A 20785-nucleotide genomic window follows, 5' to 3' on the forward strand; every position below is an offset into this window, starting at 1 on the left:
TGCCCCTTTCAGAAAAGTGGCGAGGACAGCCAAAAGTGGCAGATGTGACAATTTTTTAGAAGTCCCAGTTAAAAACTCGCAACTGCGACTTTTTAACACCACTTTTCAGGCGTACAGGGAATAATAAATCTCCCCTTAAAGGGGTTTTCACATCACTAGGATATGCTCCCATTGTCTGATAGGTGCAGGTCCCACCTCTGCGACCCACAGCTACAACGAGAATGGAGCGGAGAAATGAATGGAGGGGCACACTGCATATACGCAGCCACCCCCCCCCCCTCCACAATAATTTCATGGGGCTGCCGAAAATAGCTGAGCGCTGGCTCAGCTATTTCCGTCTACCCCATAGAAATGAATGGGGGTAGGGGCCACATGTACGCGGTGCGCTCCCATTCACTTGTATGCGAGCATCGGGGAGCAGCGCTTGGCTCCGTTCTCCTTGTAGGTGGGGGTCCCAGAGGTGGGACCCACACCTATCTGACAATGGGGGCATATCGCTAGGATATGCCCCCATTGTATCAGATGGGAATACCCCTTTAAGTGCCAATGAGTCAGTAATGGTACAGTGAGAAGAACTCTGAGAAGGATGAGATTACTAAACCTCTGTAAAATATTTATAAGTGTAAAAGTCCAAGTAAGACGTCTGACCGCATGTGGGGCCTTGGGCGGATAGTACAGCAGCAGACAGGTTTTCATTGAGATACACTGCTTACTTTGGTAGCTGAGTAAAGGCCAGGAATCCGGCTTTTGAAGCCACCAAACGCCTGACTGCCTGGAACTGGCTTTCCAGCTCTGCACTGGACGCGGTCTGGTCTCCTTCTTGGGAAAGCAAGGATGTAATGGCATTATTAATTAACTTCTCCTTGTTTTCAGAGAACAGGCCCTGAGAGGAATAGATGATAAAAACATGTCAGCCAAACACAAAAGGAACACAATTTTAGCATTCCATTTCTTAGAAGGAAGAAAAAAAGAAAACCTAAGTGCAAAGTACACTAGTAGAGAGGTTATATTACTGTATGCTATAGCAACAGTCAGGAGGCAGTGGCACTTTAAACAAGAGTCTCTGTCTTGTAAACAAAGCCATAAAACACTAATGTGAACTGCTGCTACAAATTTTCTTTATAGTTCTTTATAGAATTGAGGCACAGTACCTGGAAGCAGTATAGTCAGAGCCTAAGGCCCCTTTCACACGGGCGAGTTTTCCGTGCGGGTGCGATGCGTGCGGTGAACGCACTGCACCCGCACTGAATCCTGACCCATTCATTTCTATGGGGCTGTGCACACAAGCGGTGATTTTCACGCATCACTTGTGCGTTGCGTGAAAATCGCAGCATGCTCCTCTTTGTGCGTTTTTCACGTAACGCAGGCCCTATAGAAATGAATGGGGTTGCGTGAAAATCGCATGCATCCGCAAGCAAGTGCGGATGCGGTGCGATTTTCACGCATGGGTTCTAGGTGACAGTCTATTCACTGTATTATTTTCCCTTATAACATGGTTATAAGGGAAAATAATAGCATTCTGAATACAGAATGCATAGTATAATAGTGCTGGAAGGGTTAAAAATAATAAAAAAGTTAACTCACCTTCTCCTCTTGTTAGCGTAGATCCCGGTCTGTTCTTTAGCTGTGGGCTAAAGGACCTTTGATGACGTCAGATCACATGCTCCATCACCACGGTGATGGACCATGTGATTGGAGCATGTGATCTGACGTCACCACAGGTCATTCAGTCCACAGCTAAAGAACAGACCGGGATCTACGCTAACAAGAGGAGAAGGTGAGTTAACTTTTTTTATAATTTTTAACCCTTCCAGCACTATTATACTATGCATTCTGTATTCAGAATGCTATTATTTTCCCTTATAACCATGTTATAAGGGAAAATAATACAATCTTCAGAACATCAATCCCAAGCCCGAACTTCTGTGAAGAAGTTCGGGTCTGGGTACCAAACATGCGCGATTTTTCTCACGCGAGTGCAAAACGCATGACAATGTTTTGCACTCGCGCGGAAAAATCGTGCATTTTCCCGCAACGCACCCGCCTCTTATCCGGGCAAAAAACATGACGCCCGTGTGAAAGAGGCCTAAAAGAGTAAACTTTTGAATAAAATTATAATAAGATGTTCCTAATGCCATAATAACACTTTTTCTAATATACTTTATTAATGCTTGTATTTTTAATACACTCCCCCCCCCCCCCGCCCCAAGCGCACAATTTCCTTTGTGCTTTAAATTTACATTTCTGTACAACGCTGACTGCTCAATGGTGTAGGAAGTACAGAGATAATATTTTATGAATGGGGCTGCAGCGTATTGAGTACAGATAGGAGCATACATTGATGCTTCTGCCCGTGCCCCCGGTGGTTTACTAAATGCTGGCATAGAACATGGGTACCTGTACCCATGTGCTAAGCCAGGATTAGCGGAGCGGGCTCCTGCCTGCTTTGCTAAGTTAAGAGTCCTGCATGTCAGCTCTTGCTTCTGCCTATCGGAGCAGGCAGAAGCATGAGCCCACTCCGCTAATCCTGAGTACCCATGTGCTTTGTTAGTAAACCTCCAGGGGGCATGAGCAGGAGCAACAATGTGCGCTCCTGCCCATACTCACTGTGCTGCGGACCCATTCATAAAATGTAATCTCCGTACACCGCTGAGCAGTCAGCTGTGTACAGAAATGTCAATGTTAAGCACACAGGAAATTATGCGCTTTGGGGAGGGGGGAAGGGCATTAAAAACACAAAAAGCATTACTATGGCATTAGGACCATCTGATTAAAATTGTATTCAGAAGTTTAGGTACTCTTTAAGTACTTAAGAGTTTAAACCCCATAGATGTGCTAATTTAAAATATCTCCCCATCATGGCAGGGCAGGGGTGCTTACAGGGGTTTTCTGGGAGCTCAGTACTGATGGCCTGTCCTCAGGATAGGTCATCAATTTCTGATCAGTGGGGTTCTCACACCGCCACAAATCAGCTGGTGGACCGCTGATGAGTGCAACAGCCTCCACACAGCATACCAAGCACCGCACCGTTCATGGTATAGTGGTTATGCTTGGTATTGCTGCACAGGCCCATTCACTTAAATGCAACTGAGCTTCACCTAGACTATGTGACTAATTGAACATGACGTCACAGGCCTAGGAAGAGGCCTTCAGCGCTCATAATCTCTTCACCTTATTGGAAGGAGTGACAGGAGTCAGACCCCCACCAAATCAGATATTCCTGACCTATCCTTAGGATAGGTCATCAATATTTTACTCCCAGAAAACCACTTTGAAGCTATGTTTTAGAAGTGCACACACCATGTGCTAGGGATAAATCGAAATAAAACATTTTAGTTTACTGTGCAGTCTCTCGTCACCTTAGATAACCCTTTTAAGAATAGGATTTATCCATCTTTGTTTAAACTTTGTCATTTACTCTCTTTATAACAAAATAATACATTTTAAATCATTTTCATACTGGACACACCCAATAAGCAATTTCTATGACTAATACGCCAGGAGCATGCTTTATTTATTATGCATTAGAAGATGTATTAATATCCTGATGGAGGATTTTACTTCACAATATCTTCATGATTTTCATCATGCACCAATTATATGTTTATATGTCTTATATGCCTTAAAGAGGGGTACTACTGTACAAGAGTGACGCTGATCTATGGAAGGACACACAGTGTGGGGATCCCATACACCACTGACAAATCAGTAGATTGTATATTATAATATTAATTAGATTGTTTATCAAATATTTTTTAATAAAAAATATGTTTTTAGACAACAAATGAAATATATGAATACAATTCCTGTATGAAAGTGTGCCTACCAGACAATTGGTGGGTAAGCCATTGGTTGGAGCACCTTAGCCCATTGTGAAGAGCGAGACGCTTTTATACATTTCAAATTCCATATCTTATACTTACATCTTGTGTTACTGCATGTAGAACTCCACTGTAAGAGATGTTGGAATTGAACCTAAAAACTGCGTCTGCAAAGACTCCATCTGTAAAACAATACAGATAAAGCGTGAGGCGCCAAATTAGAAACAGAGTGAAAATGATCAATTCATTCATGTACTAGATAATTTCATTCTCACTTCCAATGGTGGGTTAACAAATGAATTTTAAAAAGAGCGTATCACAAGAAATAACATTTTTTTTTCCAGAGGGGGAGATTTATCAAAACTGGTGAAAAGGAAAAATAATGGCTTAGTTGCCCAGAGCAACCAATCAAATCAGATTGATTCTTTTATTTCCTAAAGAGAGGATGGATAAGACAAACTGTGGTAATGTAGCCGACTGCATACAAGTGCTCCTGCTCACTAGCCACATCCCCACCCTCCTCTCTGTACTTCATGTCTCCTCATGAACTCCATTCCTAGAGATTCAGCTAAAGATCTTATCAGCTGTAGACAAGTAGAACAGAGAGGATGAGGCAGTTCTGGTGTTGTGAAGTAAATTGTCCTGCTGAGTGATTAGAACAGGTTTTGTCTGTACTGATAGGACGGCACCCATTTTATTTCCCCTGATTACTCCCCAGAAAAAACGAGCCACTTTAATTTATGGAAGGTATTTTGGAATGTAAATATAATTGAATATGTGACGCACCGGAATGGTGAAGCTTTGGAGAAGGTGCTCTCAGTAAAGAGGATTCGCCCTTCCTCTGAACAAGAATACAGTCAAATAAAAATATACTGGGCACTCTAATTCATGGACTACCATATGTTTATTATAATACTGGTAAAATATCTTAAATCACTAAAAAATAATTAATATAAAATTTTATAAAACAATACACACTTCTAAGATAAGACGTTCAAATACAATATTAAAACATCATGGTATTGTCTCAACTAAAATCTCTAAATCCCATATATACTAAAAGTCTCTAGAAGTCACATATAATGTGGAAAGTATAAAGATAAAGGTGCTAGGTAACTGTTCGTTCCTGTGAAGATAATTCCTGAGTACAGGGACAGTTCAGTTAATCCTTAGGTGAGCGTTATTGCGGCGTCCCGCTTTACTCACTTGTAACAGCGCTGTCTTGTTAGGTCCTAGCGAGGTCAGCTTATTTGTAGCTGGTTGCCGGTGCTGTGTGTTGGTGCTGCTGCACAGTCAAAAGCAAGAGGACTCTGCCTTTCGGAGTGATCGCTCTAGACACCGCTCCGCTGGGTAATAGAGCCGGTATCCTGCGAGCTCAGCGTACCCTCTTCCACGCTCCCACAGCCAGACGCTTGTCTGATCTCAGCTGTGTTCCTGTTTGTTAGTTAGGATCAGCGTGTCAGGTCGTGTATCTCCGGCGTAATCGTTAACAGAGTCCTATTTAGTCAGTAAGCTGGCATATCCTTAGGGGGGTCTTGAGCCAAACCAGACGCGTTTCGGGGGATAATATCGCCCCTTCCTCAGTGGTACTCCAACCCCCGTAAGTTCCCCCTTTATATAGCACTTCCAGGTCCAAGTTCGTGAATCAGGTGTGGGCTGTAATTTTTCCCACAAAACCCGAAATGGATTTCCTTACTCCCCGATGTGTTAGCAGTAGAACTACTCACTATTTGTAGTGGACATATATGTTTTAGTCTATTAGTTGGCATATCAATTAATTCTTGAGGTAGGATTTATTCGTTTCATTCCGGACGGCAACATGCCGCATACCTCCACTCTGCGGTATCCGTGCGTTTTTTTCTGAAATGTCATTATTCCTTTGAAAACGTATATTATATTTTAAGTTCGTCCGAAATGAAACGAAATTGGTTAACTTGGCATCCATTCAGGTTAAGACAAGGTTTATCATGATTTATTCAAGTTAAGACATAATTTATCATAAAAAGCCTGCAATCCTCCATATTATCTTCCATATCCCACTACTATCTAGTCACTATTCATACATTTTTTTGTAATTATTTATGTTTTTTTACATTCTAGTATATTTATATACCTCCTAAAGTCCATTCCTAATTCTTTATATGTATTGGGATTTATCCTTAATTCTATCTGGTGGATATATAGTTCCAAGGATTGAACAAAAGGAGGGGACATGGATGAGATGGTTTGAGGGAGGCCCTCCACAAAGGGCCGAACCCCGCCAGTAATAAATAATCTGGACGGGGTTTTGCCATCTGTGGTGGGCGCCCCCCTACTTATAGGAATCCGAAAAGTTCGAATTCCGCGTTCAATCCACCGGGGACCAGTGTATTTAATTCGTAAATCCTTTGAGTCTCCAACCTTGACATTTTACCTATGTGGTTCCCCCCCCTCCATTCTTTATTTACTTTATCAATTGCCGCAAATACCATGCCAACTGGGTTTTTGTCATGTACTATTTTAAAATGTTTGGAAAGAGCATGTGTGTCTAAACCTTTTTTAATATTCGCCACATGTTCAGCAATGCGTTTTTTCAGGGTCCTCTTCGTTCTCCCTACATATTGTTTGCCGCATGGGCACTCTATTATGTATATCACATTTTCTGAGTTACATGATAAAAAATCCCTAATCTTATGTTTGTGTTGGTTTGTTTTTGATATTATTTCTACTGTCTTGCGTGGGAACTTTGTGATCTTGCAGTTCCCGCATTGTCCACATCTGTGGAATCCCTCCATATTCATCCACTTCTGTAGAGAATGGATGTCTTTTTTCTTTCTTTTAATTGTTGGGGCCACTATGTTTCCCAAATTCGGTGCTTTAGTAAACGTAATGCGAGGCATTGTTGGTATCAGGGGGCCTATAATTTTGTCTTTTTTTAGAAGATGCCAATGGGTACGTATTATTTTTTGGATCTTCCTGTATTCATTATTAAACGGCAATATGATTCTTATCTCCTCTTTAACTCCTTCTCTGTCCTTTATTTGATCTATAAAAAATTCCTCCCTTTTCATCCTTCTCACTTTATTGAGTGATTCTTCTATTAATTCTCTGGGGTAGTTTTTTTTCTAAAAAGGCCTCCTTCATCTTACTCGCTTCTTCTTCAAATTGCTCCTCAATTGTGCAGTTACGTTTTAATCTTTGGAATTGACCTTGCGGGATATTTATCAGCCAACTTGGTAAGTGGCAACTATTGTATAAAATGTAACTATTTCTCGTGGTGGGTTTAATGTAGGTTCGGCTCTTTATTGTGTGTTCTTCCACATAAATTTGTAAATCTAAAAATTCTACATGTTCTTTACTAATATTGTGGGTAAAATTAAGGTTAAAATTGTTTAAATTGATGTCTCGTAAAAAGGTGTCCAAATTGTCCCTACCGGATTTCCAAATAAAAAACACATCATCTATATATCTCCTCCAGAGCACCAGGTCCTCCCCCAGTCGGGGGGCAATGATTTGTTCTTCCCAATTAGCCATAATAAATTGGCGTAACTGGGGGCGAACCTGGTGCCCATCGCCGTGCCCTGCGTCTGTACGTAAAATTCCCCCTCAAAATTAAAATAGTTATGTGTTAATATAAAATCTATACTTTTGATTAAAAATTCTATCTGTTCATTTGTTAAGACGCCTTCTTGTTTTAATTGTACCTCCACTGCCTGTTTACCTTGCTCGTGATTGATAATAGTATATAGAGATTGGACGTCTACCGTACCCATCCACCAGTCTTCCTCAAATTTCATATTTTCTATGTTCTTTATTATCTGTGTGGAGTCCTTTATATATGATTTTGTTTCTTTTACCCTTGGCTGTAGTAATAAATCAATATATTTCGAAAGGTTACAGGTCAATGAATCAATCCCGGACACAATGGGTCTTCCTGGTGGATTCTTACTGTCTTTGTGGACCTTAGGTATACAATAAAATACTGGTATTCTAGGGTATTTATTAATTATAAAATTGTATTCATCCTCTTTTAAAATTCCTTTTGATTTGCCTTCTTCACAAAGATTAATTAATTCTGAGAGAAAGTTTTCCGTTGGGTCTTTGAAGTAATTTCCGATATGTATTTGCATCTGTGAGTTGTCTGTAACATTCCTGATTATATTTCTCTACATCCTGTATAACTATCGAACCACCTTTATCTGCAGGGCGGATGATGATACTATTATCTTGTTGCAGTTGTTTTAAAATCTCAATCTCTTTTTTAGTTAAGTTTTGGCGTCTATATTTATTAGTGTCCTTTATCTTGCGTACGTCATTTTCTACACTTTCTTTAAATGTAGCCATCTCCTGACTTGTTTCGTTTCTTGGGTATTTTTTTGAACGATTCTTTACATTTGTGTGTACATATTTCTTGACTTCGATATCCCTTTCAAGATCTCTAGTAATTGGGTTTTTGGCAAAATATTTTTTCAGGCATAGTCTTCTTATGAATTTTTCAACTCCTATGAACGTTGTAAATTTATTCAATTTTTCAGTAGGGGCGAATTTTAAGCCTTTGTTCAATAGTTTATTTTGGGTCTCTGTCAGTGTGGTTGAACTCAGATTTATGAGTCATTCGTTACTTGTGATTCAATCATCTGTGATAGTGACGTTCCCTTCCTCCTTCCTCTTCTTGTCTTCCCCTTTCTTCGTAAAATCTTACGACTTCTAGAGACTTTTAGTATATATGGGATATAGAGATTTTAGTTGAGACAATACCATGATGTTTTAATATTGTATTTGAACGTCTTATCTTAGAAGTGTGTATTGTTTTATAAAATTTTATATTAATTATTTTTTAGTGATTTAAGATATTTTACCAGTATTATAATAAACATATGGTAGTCCATGAATTAGAGTGCCCAGTATATTTTTATTTGACTGTATTCTTGTTCAGAGGAAGGGCGAATCCTCTTTACTGAGAGCACCTTCTCCAAAGCTTCACCATTCCGGTGCGTCACATATTCAATTATATTTACCTTCTGAACTCGCCCTTGTGAGAGCACGGATGGTTGAAGCTATGGATATATGGAACCATATGGAAACGAAAAACTCTAAAGTAGCCAATTTTAGGTTTGAGGACACAATAGATGGGGTGAATACAGAAGAAATATGTGCATATCAAACATTCAGGGAGTTAGAGGGACTATTAATCCGAGAATTGAAACAAAGATGGGAGATTAAAACCCTTAACAGATGTATAGAAATTGATCGAATCCCAAAGGGCTTAACACATAACAAAATCCCTGCTCAGGATCTGAGCAGTGTAGATTTTGATCAGGAATGGGCTATTTTACTACATGAACAATCTGTAGCTTTGACTAGGCTTATATTAAAAAGACGTAGTACCATTCTAGAAGAAACCTCTAAAAAAATTGCAGAGATGAAAACAATTATAGATAAACTCCCAAAAAATGAAGAATTTAGTATACTCCAAACTAGGGTATGCAATAATATAGACAAAGCTGAACGGGAAATAATGGATAAAAAAATTAAAAAATTGCTCTTTCATAGAAAAGAAAAAAAGGAGAGGAGAGAACAAACTACACCGCAAAATAGGGCAGAGGGCAGTAGTGAAGGGCAACAAGCTAATATCAATAGCCACGTAGTGGATAATCAGAGTAAAGACACGTATAGACACACAAGTTACAACATACCAATCCAAAATAGATTTGAGATTTTTGAAGAAAGAGAGTCTTTTTTAGACCGGACACCGCCTCATCACCGCATACGACCGAGGCAAATATCACCCAGGAAGGAAGCACAAAAAGCACGACACAACCAACCAGTAGATCACCACTACAATTTGAGAGACAGACCACAATCACACAGAACACACCAGGAGTTCAGAACACCGAGAATAGGGACACACCATCACCAACACAACCTATACAACCACAATACACAACACAACAAAAGATTTTACGAAGAAAGGGGAAGACAAGAAGAGGAAGGAGGAAGGGAACGTCACTATCACAGATGATTGAATCACAAGTAACGAATGACTCAGTCATAAATCTGAGTTCAACCACACTGACAGAGACCCAAAATAAACTATTGAACAAAGGCTTAAAATTCGCCCCTACTGAAAAATTGAACAAATTTACAACTTTCATAGGAGTTGAAAAATTCATAAGAAGACTATGCCTGAAAAAATATTTTGCCAAAAACCCAATTACTAGAGATCTTGAAAGGGATATCGAAGTTAAGAAATATGTACACACAAATGTAAAGAATCGTTCAAAAAAATACCCAAGAAACGAAACAAGTCAGGAGATGGCTACATTTAAAGAAAGTGTAGAAAATGACGTACGCAAGATAAAGGACACTAATAAATATAGACGCCAAAACTTAACTAAAAAAGAGATTGAGATTTTAAAACAACTGCAACAAGATAATAGTATCATCATCCGCCCTGCAGATAAAGGTGGTTCGATAGTTATACAGGATGTAGAGAAATATAATCAGGAATGTTACAGACAACTCACAGATGTAAATACATATCGGAAATTACTCAAAGACCCAACGGAAAACTTTCTCTCAGAATTAGTTAATCTTTGTGAAGAAGGCAAATCAAAAGGAATTTTAAAAGAGGATGAATACAATTTTATAATTAATAAATACCCTAGAATACCAGTATTTTATTGTATACCTAAGGTCCACAAAGACAGTAAGAATCCACCAGGAAGACCCATTGTGTCCGGGATTGACTTCATTGACCTGTAACCTTTCGAAATATATTGATTTATTACTACAGCCAAGGGTAAAAGAAACAAAATCATATATAAAGGACTCCACACAGATAATAAAGAATATAGAAAATATGAAATTTGAGGAAGACTGGTGGATGGGTACGGTAGACGTCCAATCTCTATATACTATTATCAATCACGAGCAAGGCAAACAGGCAGTGGAGGTACAATTAAAACAAGAAGGCGTCTTAACAAATGAACAGATAGAATTTTTAATCAAAAGTATAGATTTTATATTAACACATAACTATTTTAATTTTGAGGGGGAATTTTACGTACAGACGCAGGGCACGGCGATGGGCACCAGGTTCGCCCCCAGTTACGCCAATTTATTCATGGCTAATTGGGAAGAACAAATCATTGCCCCCCGACTGGGGGAGGACCTGGTGCTCTGGAGGAGATATATAGATGACTGTGTTTTTTATTTGGAAATCCGGTAGGGACAATTTGGACACCTTTTTACGAGACATCAATCTTAACAATTTTAACCTTAATTTTACTCACTAATATTAGTAAAGAACATGTAGAATTTTTAGATTTACAAATTTATGTGGAAGAACACACAATAAAGAGCCGAACCTACTATTAAACCCACCACGAGAAATAGCTACATTTTATACAATAGTTGCCACTTACCAAGTTGGCTGATAAATATCCCGCAAGGTCAATTCCAAAGATTAAAACGTAACTGCACAATTGAGGAGCAATTCGAAGAAGAAGCGAGTAAGATGAAGGAGGCCTTTTTAGAAAAAAACTACCCCAGAGAATTAATAGAAGAATCACTCAATAAAGTGAGAAGGATGAAAAGGGAGGAATTTTTTATAGATCAAATAAAGGACAGAGAAGGAGATAAAGAGGAGATAAGAATCATATTGCCGTTCAATAATGAATACAGGAAGATCCAAAAAATAATACGTACCCATTGGCATCTTCTAAAAAAAGACAAGATTATAGGCCCCCTGATACCAGCAATGCCTCGCATTACGTTTACTAAAGCACCGAATTTGGGAAATATAGTGGCCCCAACAATTAAAAGAAAGACAAAAGACATCCATTCTCTACAGAAGTGGATGAATATGGAGGGATTCCACAGATGTGGACAATGCGGGAACTGCAAGATCACAAAGTTCCCACGCAAGACAGTAGAAATAATATCAAAAACAAACCAACATAAACATAAGATTAGGGATTTTTTATCATGTAACTCAGAAAATGTGATATACATAATAGAGTGCCCATGCGGCAAACAATATGTAGGGAGAACGAAGAGGACCCTGAAAAAACGCATTGCTGAACATGTGGCGAATATTAAAAAAGGTTTAGACACACACGCTCTTTCCAAACATTTTAAAATAGTACATGACAAAAACCCAGTTGGCATGGTATTTGCGGCAATAGATAAAGTAAATAAAGAATGGAGGGGGGGGAACCACATAGGTAAAATGTCAAGGTTGGAGACTCAAAGGATTTACGAACTAAATACACTGGTTCCCGGTGGATTGAACGCGGAATTCGAACTTTTCGGATTCCTATAAGTAGGGGGGCGCCCCCCACAGATGGCAAAACCCCGTCCAGATTATTTATTACTGGCGGGGTTCGGCCCTTTGTGGAGGGCCTCCCTCAAATCATCTATCCACGTCCCCTCTTTTTGTTCAATCCTTGGAACTATATATCCACCAGATAGAATTAAGGATAAATCCCAATACATATAAAGAATTAGGAATGGACTTTAGGAGGTATATGAACATACTAGAATGTAAAAAAACATAAATGATTATAAAAAAATGTATGAATAGCGACTAGATAGAAGTGGGTATATGAAGATAACTATGGAGGATTGCAGGCTTTTTATGATAAATTATGTCTTAATTTGAATAAATCATGATAAACCTTGTCTTAACCTGAATGGATGCCAAGTTAACTAATTTCGTTTCATTTCGGTCGAACTTAAAATATATTATACGTTTTCAAAGGAATAATGATATTTAGAAAAAAACGCATGGCTACCGCAGAGTGGAGGTATGCGGCATGTTACCGTCCGGAATGAAACGAATAAATCCTACCTCAAGAATTGAATGATATGCCAACTAACACACTAAAACATATATGTCCACTACAAACAGTGAGTAGTTTTACTGCTAACACATCTGGGAAGTAAGGAAATCCATTTTGGGTTTTGTGGGAAAAATCACAGCCCACACCTGACTCACGAACTTGGACCTGGAAGTGCTATATAAAGGGGGAACTTACGGGGGTTGGAGTACCACTGAGGAAGGGGCGATATTATCCCCCGAAACGCGTCTGGTTTGGCTCAAGACCCCCCTAAGGATATGCCAGCTTACTGACTAAATAGGACTCTGTTAACGATTACGCCGGAGATACACGACCTGACACGCTGATCCTAACTAACAAACAGGAACACAGCTGAGATCAGACAAGCGTCTGGCTGTGGGAGCGTGGAAGAGGGTACGCTGAGCTCGCAGGATACCGGCTCTATTACCCAGCGGAGCGGTGTCTAGAGCGATCACTCCGAAAGGCAGAGTCCTCTTGCTTTTGACTGTGCAGCAGCACCAACACACAGCACCGGCAACCAGCTACAAATAAGCTGACCTCGCTAGGACCTAACAAGACAGCGCTGTTACAAGTGAGTAAAGCGGGACGCCGCAATAACGCTCACCTAAGGATTAACTGAACTGTCCCTGTACTCAGGAATTATCTTCACAGGAACGAACAGTTACCTAGCACCTTTATCTTTATACTTTCCACATTATATGTGACTTCTAGAGACTTTTAGTATATATGGGATTTAGAGATTTTAGTTGAGACAATACCATGATGTTTTAATATTGTATTTGAACGTCTTATCTTAGAAGTGTGTATTGTTTTATAAAATTTTATATTAATTATTTTTTAGTGATTTAAGATATTTTACCAGTATTATAATAAACATATGGTAGTCCATGAATTAGAGTGCCCAGTATATTTTTATTTGACTGTATTTTGGAATGTATTTATGATAAAGTAATATTCAAGTATTTTCAGTAATTTTATTTTAGAGTCTTTTTAAAGAACCTCACGTTCATGTTTATAAATTTTGCATGGCAGTAATAGACTAAAAGGGCTGTCCAGCCTTTAGTAAGTGAAAGCCTATCCTAAGGACAGGTCATTACTAGCTGATTAGATCACTTACTAAAATGCTAGACAACCCTTTTAATGTATCATATGTGGATGTGTGATTTATGTCCTTTTATTCTACAGTTGTTATTTTAGATGTACAGCAGACAGAAATTTCCATCTCTCTGCAGCTTTTATAACTGAATCCGAGCTGCTCTTCTTGCAAGAGTTGTGCTCCCACACTCCGAGCCAGACATCTCGCCACTTCTGCCTCACGTCTGACAGCATGTGGTCTTACTCCTCTATGTTTTCTATATATTGTGTTAATCCAGCTGGATTTTTTTTTACGACTGAAGAATTTTCTGCAGGCATGACGACAACATATATTACATATACTCCTGGTTTGTGCTAAGAAAAATATGCTTTAATATGATTTTCACTTACACTGCAGTGGAAATCATTCCTAAAATGTATTCATTCATAAGAGATGATTATGTCTACTTACTTGGAGGAGAAGCAAGAAATCTCAAGTGAAGACTTTCCACCTCTTCGTCCACAGGTACACTCATGAGACCCCATCGTTGGCCTCTCTGTGTTGGAGTCATTTTGACACAGACATCCCTATTGCCGGAAGCTCTGACCCCATCTAAAAGGCTTGCCAACAAGGAATCTCTGGGAATAAATATCTTCACAGTGAAATTCAGACCTGTTTAAAAGGGTTTTTGTCACCAGAATTAACCCTATTAAACTAGCTGACATTAGCGATGTGCTAATGTCAGCTGAACCTAACTAGTCTATACCTACTTTTATCTAAGCCCATGTTACTGCAGAAATATAACTTTTATAATATGCTAATTGGCCTCTAAGAGCAGGGAGGGTGTTGCAACTGCTACTAGAGGCTCCGTTCTCCCACCTCTGGCCATGCCCTGCTACACTAGATTGAAAGGGCCAGGCAGTGTTGGTCTCCTACTGGCGGCCCTGTGTGCCTTGTAAATCTTGCGCCTGCGCTGTCCCGTTCAGTATTCATCACAGGCACAGTGAGTGAAGGGCGCTCACTGGCTGCCTCACTGCGCCTGCGCCTAATACCGTACGGCGCACAGGGCCTGCAGTTGGAGGTGAAGGCTGCCTGACCCTGTCAATCTAGTGTAGCAGGGCATGGCCCGAGGTGGGAGAACGGAGCCTCTAGGAGCAGGGACAACGCCCCCCTACACCTAGAGGCATAATTAGCATATTATAAAAGTTATATTTCTGGAGTAATGGGGGCATAGATAAAAGTAGGAATAGGCTAGTTAGGTTCAGCTGACATTAGCACATCGCGAATGTCAGCTAGTTTAATAGGGTTAATTCTGATGACAGAAACGCTTTAAATTCTTTGGCTTCATTTTATTACTAATCTTTGGAACTTAATTATTATTTATATATATATTTTTTTTTTATCTGGATACTGAATAACAGGAATTCTAACGAGGTACATATACATAGTGCATCCATTAAGTCCTTTTCTTTAAATCACCATATTTGGTTGGTTGCATCACACTGTAAATTCACAAGATGAAAAAGGAATTCCAGAAATGTTTTACTATTAACATGGTTAGCCATTAAAAAGTATTTATCACCTACCTATCACCCATTGTGAAGATTCTGACCACTGAAATGACCCCCAGCGATCCCAAGAGGGGTAGTCAGCATGTTGATCTAATGTTCCATTCACCTCTATGGGACAGACAGCACTCAGGATAAGTGATAAATACTTTTATGTGGTATAACCATTTTAAAAGGCATCACATGACCTTAGTGAAAATAGGTTGAAAACTTAAAAGTAAAAAGGATGATACCTTTCAGTTGACGAGTATTTCCGAATTTGACCTCTAATGAATTCAATGGTAAAAAGTTGTGGATTTTCTGGGTTGTACACAAGTGCAAAAATCTAGATGAAAAAATAAAAATTTAAAAAGTATTGTAGGACATATGTCACCCTCAGATACCAGGTATACCATGTGATAGTTTAAAGGGGTTGTCTGGGTTTAGAGCTGAACCCGGACATAACCCCTTCTTCACCCAGGCGGGCTCTCTGAGTTGAGCATCAAGCTCTTCAAGATCAAGTAGTTGAACTTGTTAGTCAAAGTAAAAATTAGCTATTTTCCAAACCAATTAGTTCATTAAACGTATATAATTTATGAGCCTTTGATTTTCGCTGGAAAAGAACTGCAGTAAAATACACTTAAAGTATGTAGCCAAGCTGGCAAAGCCAGGTTAAAAATCAATGACACGCATTTGCTTCAGATGCAGTACATGAAGAAACTGCAGTTCACCCCTGCTGTTTAACAGCGTTCCAGTGATATTTAAGTCTAGTTTTAGAAGACAGAATTTCAGCAGATTCTTCAGTTCCACCCTATGCTTGCTGTAAAAAGAACAGATATTTTATTGTGTTCTTTTATGCTTTCAAGCATTTCCCACAAGCTAAGGTTTATGGCAAATTACCAAAACTGCATCTTCTGCTTGAAGGAACATGGGGAAGCCTGTCAAAAGCTATGCAGGAGGAACGCATCTGAAAGGCATAAGCTACTGCAAAAGACTCCTACGATTTTGATATTTTACTGTCATAAAATAAATTATTTTTACATTCGCCCCCCACCTTTGAGCCTATCCAAACCTCAAATCGCAACTGAGACTCACCTCTCCTAATGGTTTCAGAGTTACAATGTTGTAGGTAGCTGGGTCTCGTTCCACTAGACATGTTTCAGTAAGTGCTAATAATCTTTTCACTGGCTCCTGAAACATAACACACAATTAAATTACTGCATTTCCACAACTTCCTCCTAATGAAATTCTAGAAGACAGGATATATCTGGAATATTGCAACTCAATTATTACCCTGACAATTCTGGTAAGTCTTCTAAGTACAAAGCAAAGTAGTATTTAAAGTGTCACGATCACGGATCACAGCATCAACTAGAAACCCCCCTCCCCCTGAGATTACTCATGACGCAGATCTTTTTAACCAACTTTATACATACACATACAATGAGAAGTGGATACATTATATCTACAGAAGACATTAGGCAGTGTGTTTCATATGTATTGTTACTTGAAGAAAAATCATTCCATTTTACATAACGTGACATACAGACATCATGGAGGTGGTTTCTTCTAATGGACAGATTGGATTGTAGAGCCAATATGAACAGCAGCACTTGCTCTGGAGGCACCCACACCCTGGAAAAAGTCTATGGTGTACCAATATGCCTTAGACTTTTCCTGCCATTCATCAGCTCAGGGTGCGCTATGAACAGCACAGGCAGTGCTATTATAGAGTGTATGCAGGTTATTATAGCTAAATGATAAAGTACATGGAAGATATACTATATTGGTATTCAGGTTAAATTGCTGTGTTGGCACTTTGTGGTAAATAAGTGGGTTTTGGTTTGTAGTTTGGGCACTAAGTCTCAAAAAGGTTCACCATCACTGCTATATACACTCTTTAAAGCTAATCTGTCACTATCTGTTTGCTGCTCCTTAGCAAAATGCTGGATCGTTCTCTTTAACTGGCCAAGAGTTTTGCTGAAATCTTGTATTTAACAGCTCCAGAGAGCCAATGAGACCTGATTCATGAGGACTCAGCTCTCCCTGCGACCAAGCAACTGAATTCCATATTTTTCCCACTTCAACATGCAGTAGAAAATCTCCTATTTTAAGATATACCGTATTTTTCGCTTTATAAGACACACACACCCCCCCCCCCCGTCCCCCCCCGTCCCCGTCCCCCCCAAAAAAGTGGTGGGAAAATGTCCATGTGTCTTATAAAACGAATACTAGTGAGCGTTTACATTATGGAAGCGCTCACTAGTATGTATTAGGAATACATGAAGCTGCACGCAGTCATGTCACAGTGCAGTGCAGGCTGGGAAAATGGGAGCGCGTCAGCTGAAGAGGAGACGCGGTGCAGGACAGGTAAGATGATTTTTTATTTTAGTCCGATCTGAGGTCTGATGAAGTACTGATGGGCTATTCTGAGATCTGGGGGTACTAATAGGCTGATTTGAGGTCTGGGGGGTAATGATGGGCTAATCTGAGGTCTGATAAGGCTCTGAGTGGGCTGATATCGGGTCTGAGTGGGCTGATATCAGGTCTGATGAAAAATATTTTTTTCTTATTTTCCTACTCTAAAATCTGGGGGGCGTCTTATCATCAGGTGCGTCTTATAAAGCGAAAAATACTGTAGGTATTACATTTCCAATATATTTGATTTCAACATTTCTTTGAGGCCAAGCAGGAAATTCTGGCACTCAGATCAAATATGACAGTCGTTCCTGATCTGCAGTTCAAACTGACATCCAATTGTAAAGCAATTTACGTGCACTATTATCTACAATACATGAAAAAAAATGTCTGAAGCTTAGGCCTCATACACACAAATGTATTTTCCGTGTACGTTCCATTTTTTATTTTTATTTTTCTTTGCGGATAGGAGGCGGACCCATTTCAATGGGTCCGCAAAAAATGAGGAAAGCCACCATGTGCTATCCTCATTCATATTTCCGTTCCGTAGCCCCAGAAAAAAATAAAAAAATAGAGCATATGCCATTCTTGTCCGTTTTGCGGACAAGGATAGGCATCATTACAATGGATACGGAAAAAATAAAAAATGACATACGGATGCAATCTGTGGACCGCAAAACACATACAGTTGTGTGCATGTAGCCTTATACACATTTATATGGGGAGTCCTGGAAAACACAAGATTTCATATAGCTCTCAGATTTCATTGCAGCATGAGAAAAATGGGATTAATAGACAAATAGAGGTTGAAGGGACGAAGTGCCGAGATATAATTGTAATATTTTTGGGCATGTCTTGTTCAGTTATTTTATTTAAAGGAGTTGTCTCTCAAAGCCTGTATGCCCTAATAAGTCAGTTGGATAAGTAAGGATGGGGGGGGAAGGGTGAACTTTGCTGCTCTACACTCCTTTCTATTAGCCAGAACCAAAAAAAAAAAAAAAAAAAATACATTCTTGTTATATAGCAATGCACAACAACTGTTTCTTAGATAAAGTGTATGCAAGTCCACGATATAAAATTGTTGAGGTCTTTATGAATTTAGATAAAGTATGCTTAAATGGTGCCCATATACTCTAATAGGAAATCTCAACATCCTACAGGATGTTTTCTTCATCAGGGTCTCTCTAAGGCTATTTTCACACTTGCAGCAGTGTGATCCGGCGGACAGTTCCATCGTCGGAACTGCCCGCCGGATCAGCCGATCTGGATGTGATTGAAAGCATTTGCGAGACGCATCCGGATCCGTCTCACAAATGCATTGCAAGAACGGATCCGTCTCTCCGCTTGTCATGCGGACAGACAGATCCGTCTTGTATCTTTTTTCACATTTTTACTGGTCTGCATATTCCGGTATTTTGAATGCCGGATCCGGCACTAATACATTCCTAGCAAGTCTTCAGTTTTTTTCGCCGGAGATAAAACCGTAGCATGCTACGGTTTTATCTTTTGCCTGATCAGTCAAAATTACTGAACTGAAGACATTCTGATGCATCCTGAACAGATTACTCTCCATTCAGAATGCATGGGGATATGCCTAATCAGTTCTTTTGCGGTATAGAGCCCCTGTGACGGAGCTCTATGCCGGAAAAGAAAAATGCTAGTGTGAAAGTACCCTAAAACCGCCAGAACATAGAGCAGGAAGACTCTGGAGGACTTTATGTGACATACAGACGTCATGGAGGTGGTTTCTTCTAATAGACAGATTGGATTGTAGAGCCAATATGAACAGCAGCACTTGCTCTGGAGGACCTTGCAAGACAGTACATTACTATATACCAATGATGGCGAACCTATGATACGGGTGCCAGAGGTGGCACCCAGAGCCCTCTCTGTGGAAACCCACACCCTGGAAAAATTGAGCGCTACATGGCCACCTATTTATTTGTGGTAAATTCTGCTGGTGTTAGTCACCTAATTTGTTCCCATGTTGATATCAGACAATTATCTGGTTTTCAGACTGGTGGAGATCAGCAAATGACGGGGGTGGCTATGTTCTGAAAGGGTTTGTCCAGTTTTAAACAGACAGGCACATAACCTTACCGTATGCCTTGGGGTGATCTTCTGAACAATGAATTCCGCTAATGAGGTGATGGATTCGTCATTGCTATATTTCCCCAAACGAAGGTTTACATAGTGCTCAAACTCTATAGGATCTTTTCTTGTCCTCAGGGAAATTCCTATGTAGTTTCCAGCATGCTCTACGGCACTTTTAATGATTTCATCTCTTTGTTCTGTAGCAAATAAATGCTGAAAAGCAAACATGTTAAATACAGTCACAGGCATTTAGGACTTCTGCCATAGAAAGGTTAGTTTTTTTTTTTTTCCTCTGCTGCCTTAATTTTCATTAATGACTGTGAATTTGTGAGAAAGGGCTCATGCAGACGATCAAATGTGTTTTGCGATCTGCAAATTTCGGATCCGTAAAACAAGGATACCGGCCCGTGTGCATTCTGCATTTTGCCCTATGATAGAACATGTCCTATTCTTGTCCGCAATTACGGACAAGAATAAGCATTTCTATCTTTTCTTGTGGGGCCGAGGAACGGAAGTACAGATGCGGACAGCACGTGGTGTTCTGTCCGCATATTTTGCGGCCCCATTGAAGTGAATGGAACGGATGCAGATATAAATATGGTCGTGAGAATGAGCCCTAACTGGAATTCTTTAATTTTATCTTTTCTATACGAGAAAGCCAGTCAGATGACTAGCAAAACAGCTTTACGAAAAAGTCCAGTTGCCCCGATTTATTACTACTGTTATTCTTTAAATTCTATTTCAAGACCCTGAAATTTCAGGACCATTATGACTTGCACGGTTTTCAAGCAAGTTTTCTGCAAAGAGCTTCCTCCTAGTTTATGCATATAATGTATTGCAAAGAATGAAATCTGAGGCAAAAATCAATAACATGTCATTTCCTTTCATTGACTCCAATAATCCACACAATCTCTCATGAAAAAACTCTTTAGGAATCATAAAGCCCAAACCAAATGATCAAGTAGGGTTGCTCAGGGTATCGAAGTA

General features: G+C 39.6%; 1 protein-coding gene across 5 annotated transcripts in view; it reads right to left on the minus strand.

Annotated features, from left to right (window-relative positions):
• Positions 1-20785, minus strand: part of DNAJC13 (DnaJ heat shock protein family (Hsp40) member C13) — a 215749-nt gene that overhangs the window by 99915 nt on the left and 95049 nt on the right. For all 5 annotated transcript variants that reach the window (XM_044292710.1, XM_044292709.1, XM_044292708.1 and 2 more), the window contains exons 7-12: positions 19805-20011; positions 16382-16477; positions 15541-15632; positions 14211-14377; positions 3924-4003; positions 714-883 (exon numbers count right to left, since the gene is read on the minus strand). In XM_044292710.1, coding sequence (XP_044148645.1) covers positions 714-883; positions 3924-4003; positions 14211-14377; positions 15541-15632; positions 16382-16477; positions 19805-20011 — 812 coding nt within the window. The remainder of the gene's footprint in view (positions 1-713; positions 884-3923; positions 4004-14210; positions 14378-15540; positions 15633-16381; positions 16478-19804; positions 20012-20785) is intronic.

This window comes from Bufo gargarizans, chromosome 5 (assembly GCF_014858855.1).
Source record: "Bufo gargarizans isolate SCDJY-AF-19 chromosome 5, ASM1485885v1, whole genome shotgun sequence".
Lineage (NCBI taxonomy): Eukaryota > Metazoa > Chordata > Amphibia > Anura > Bufonidae > Bufo > Bufo gargarizans.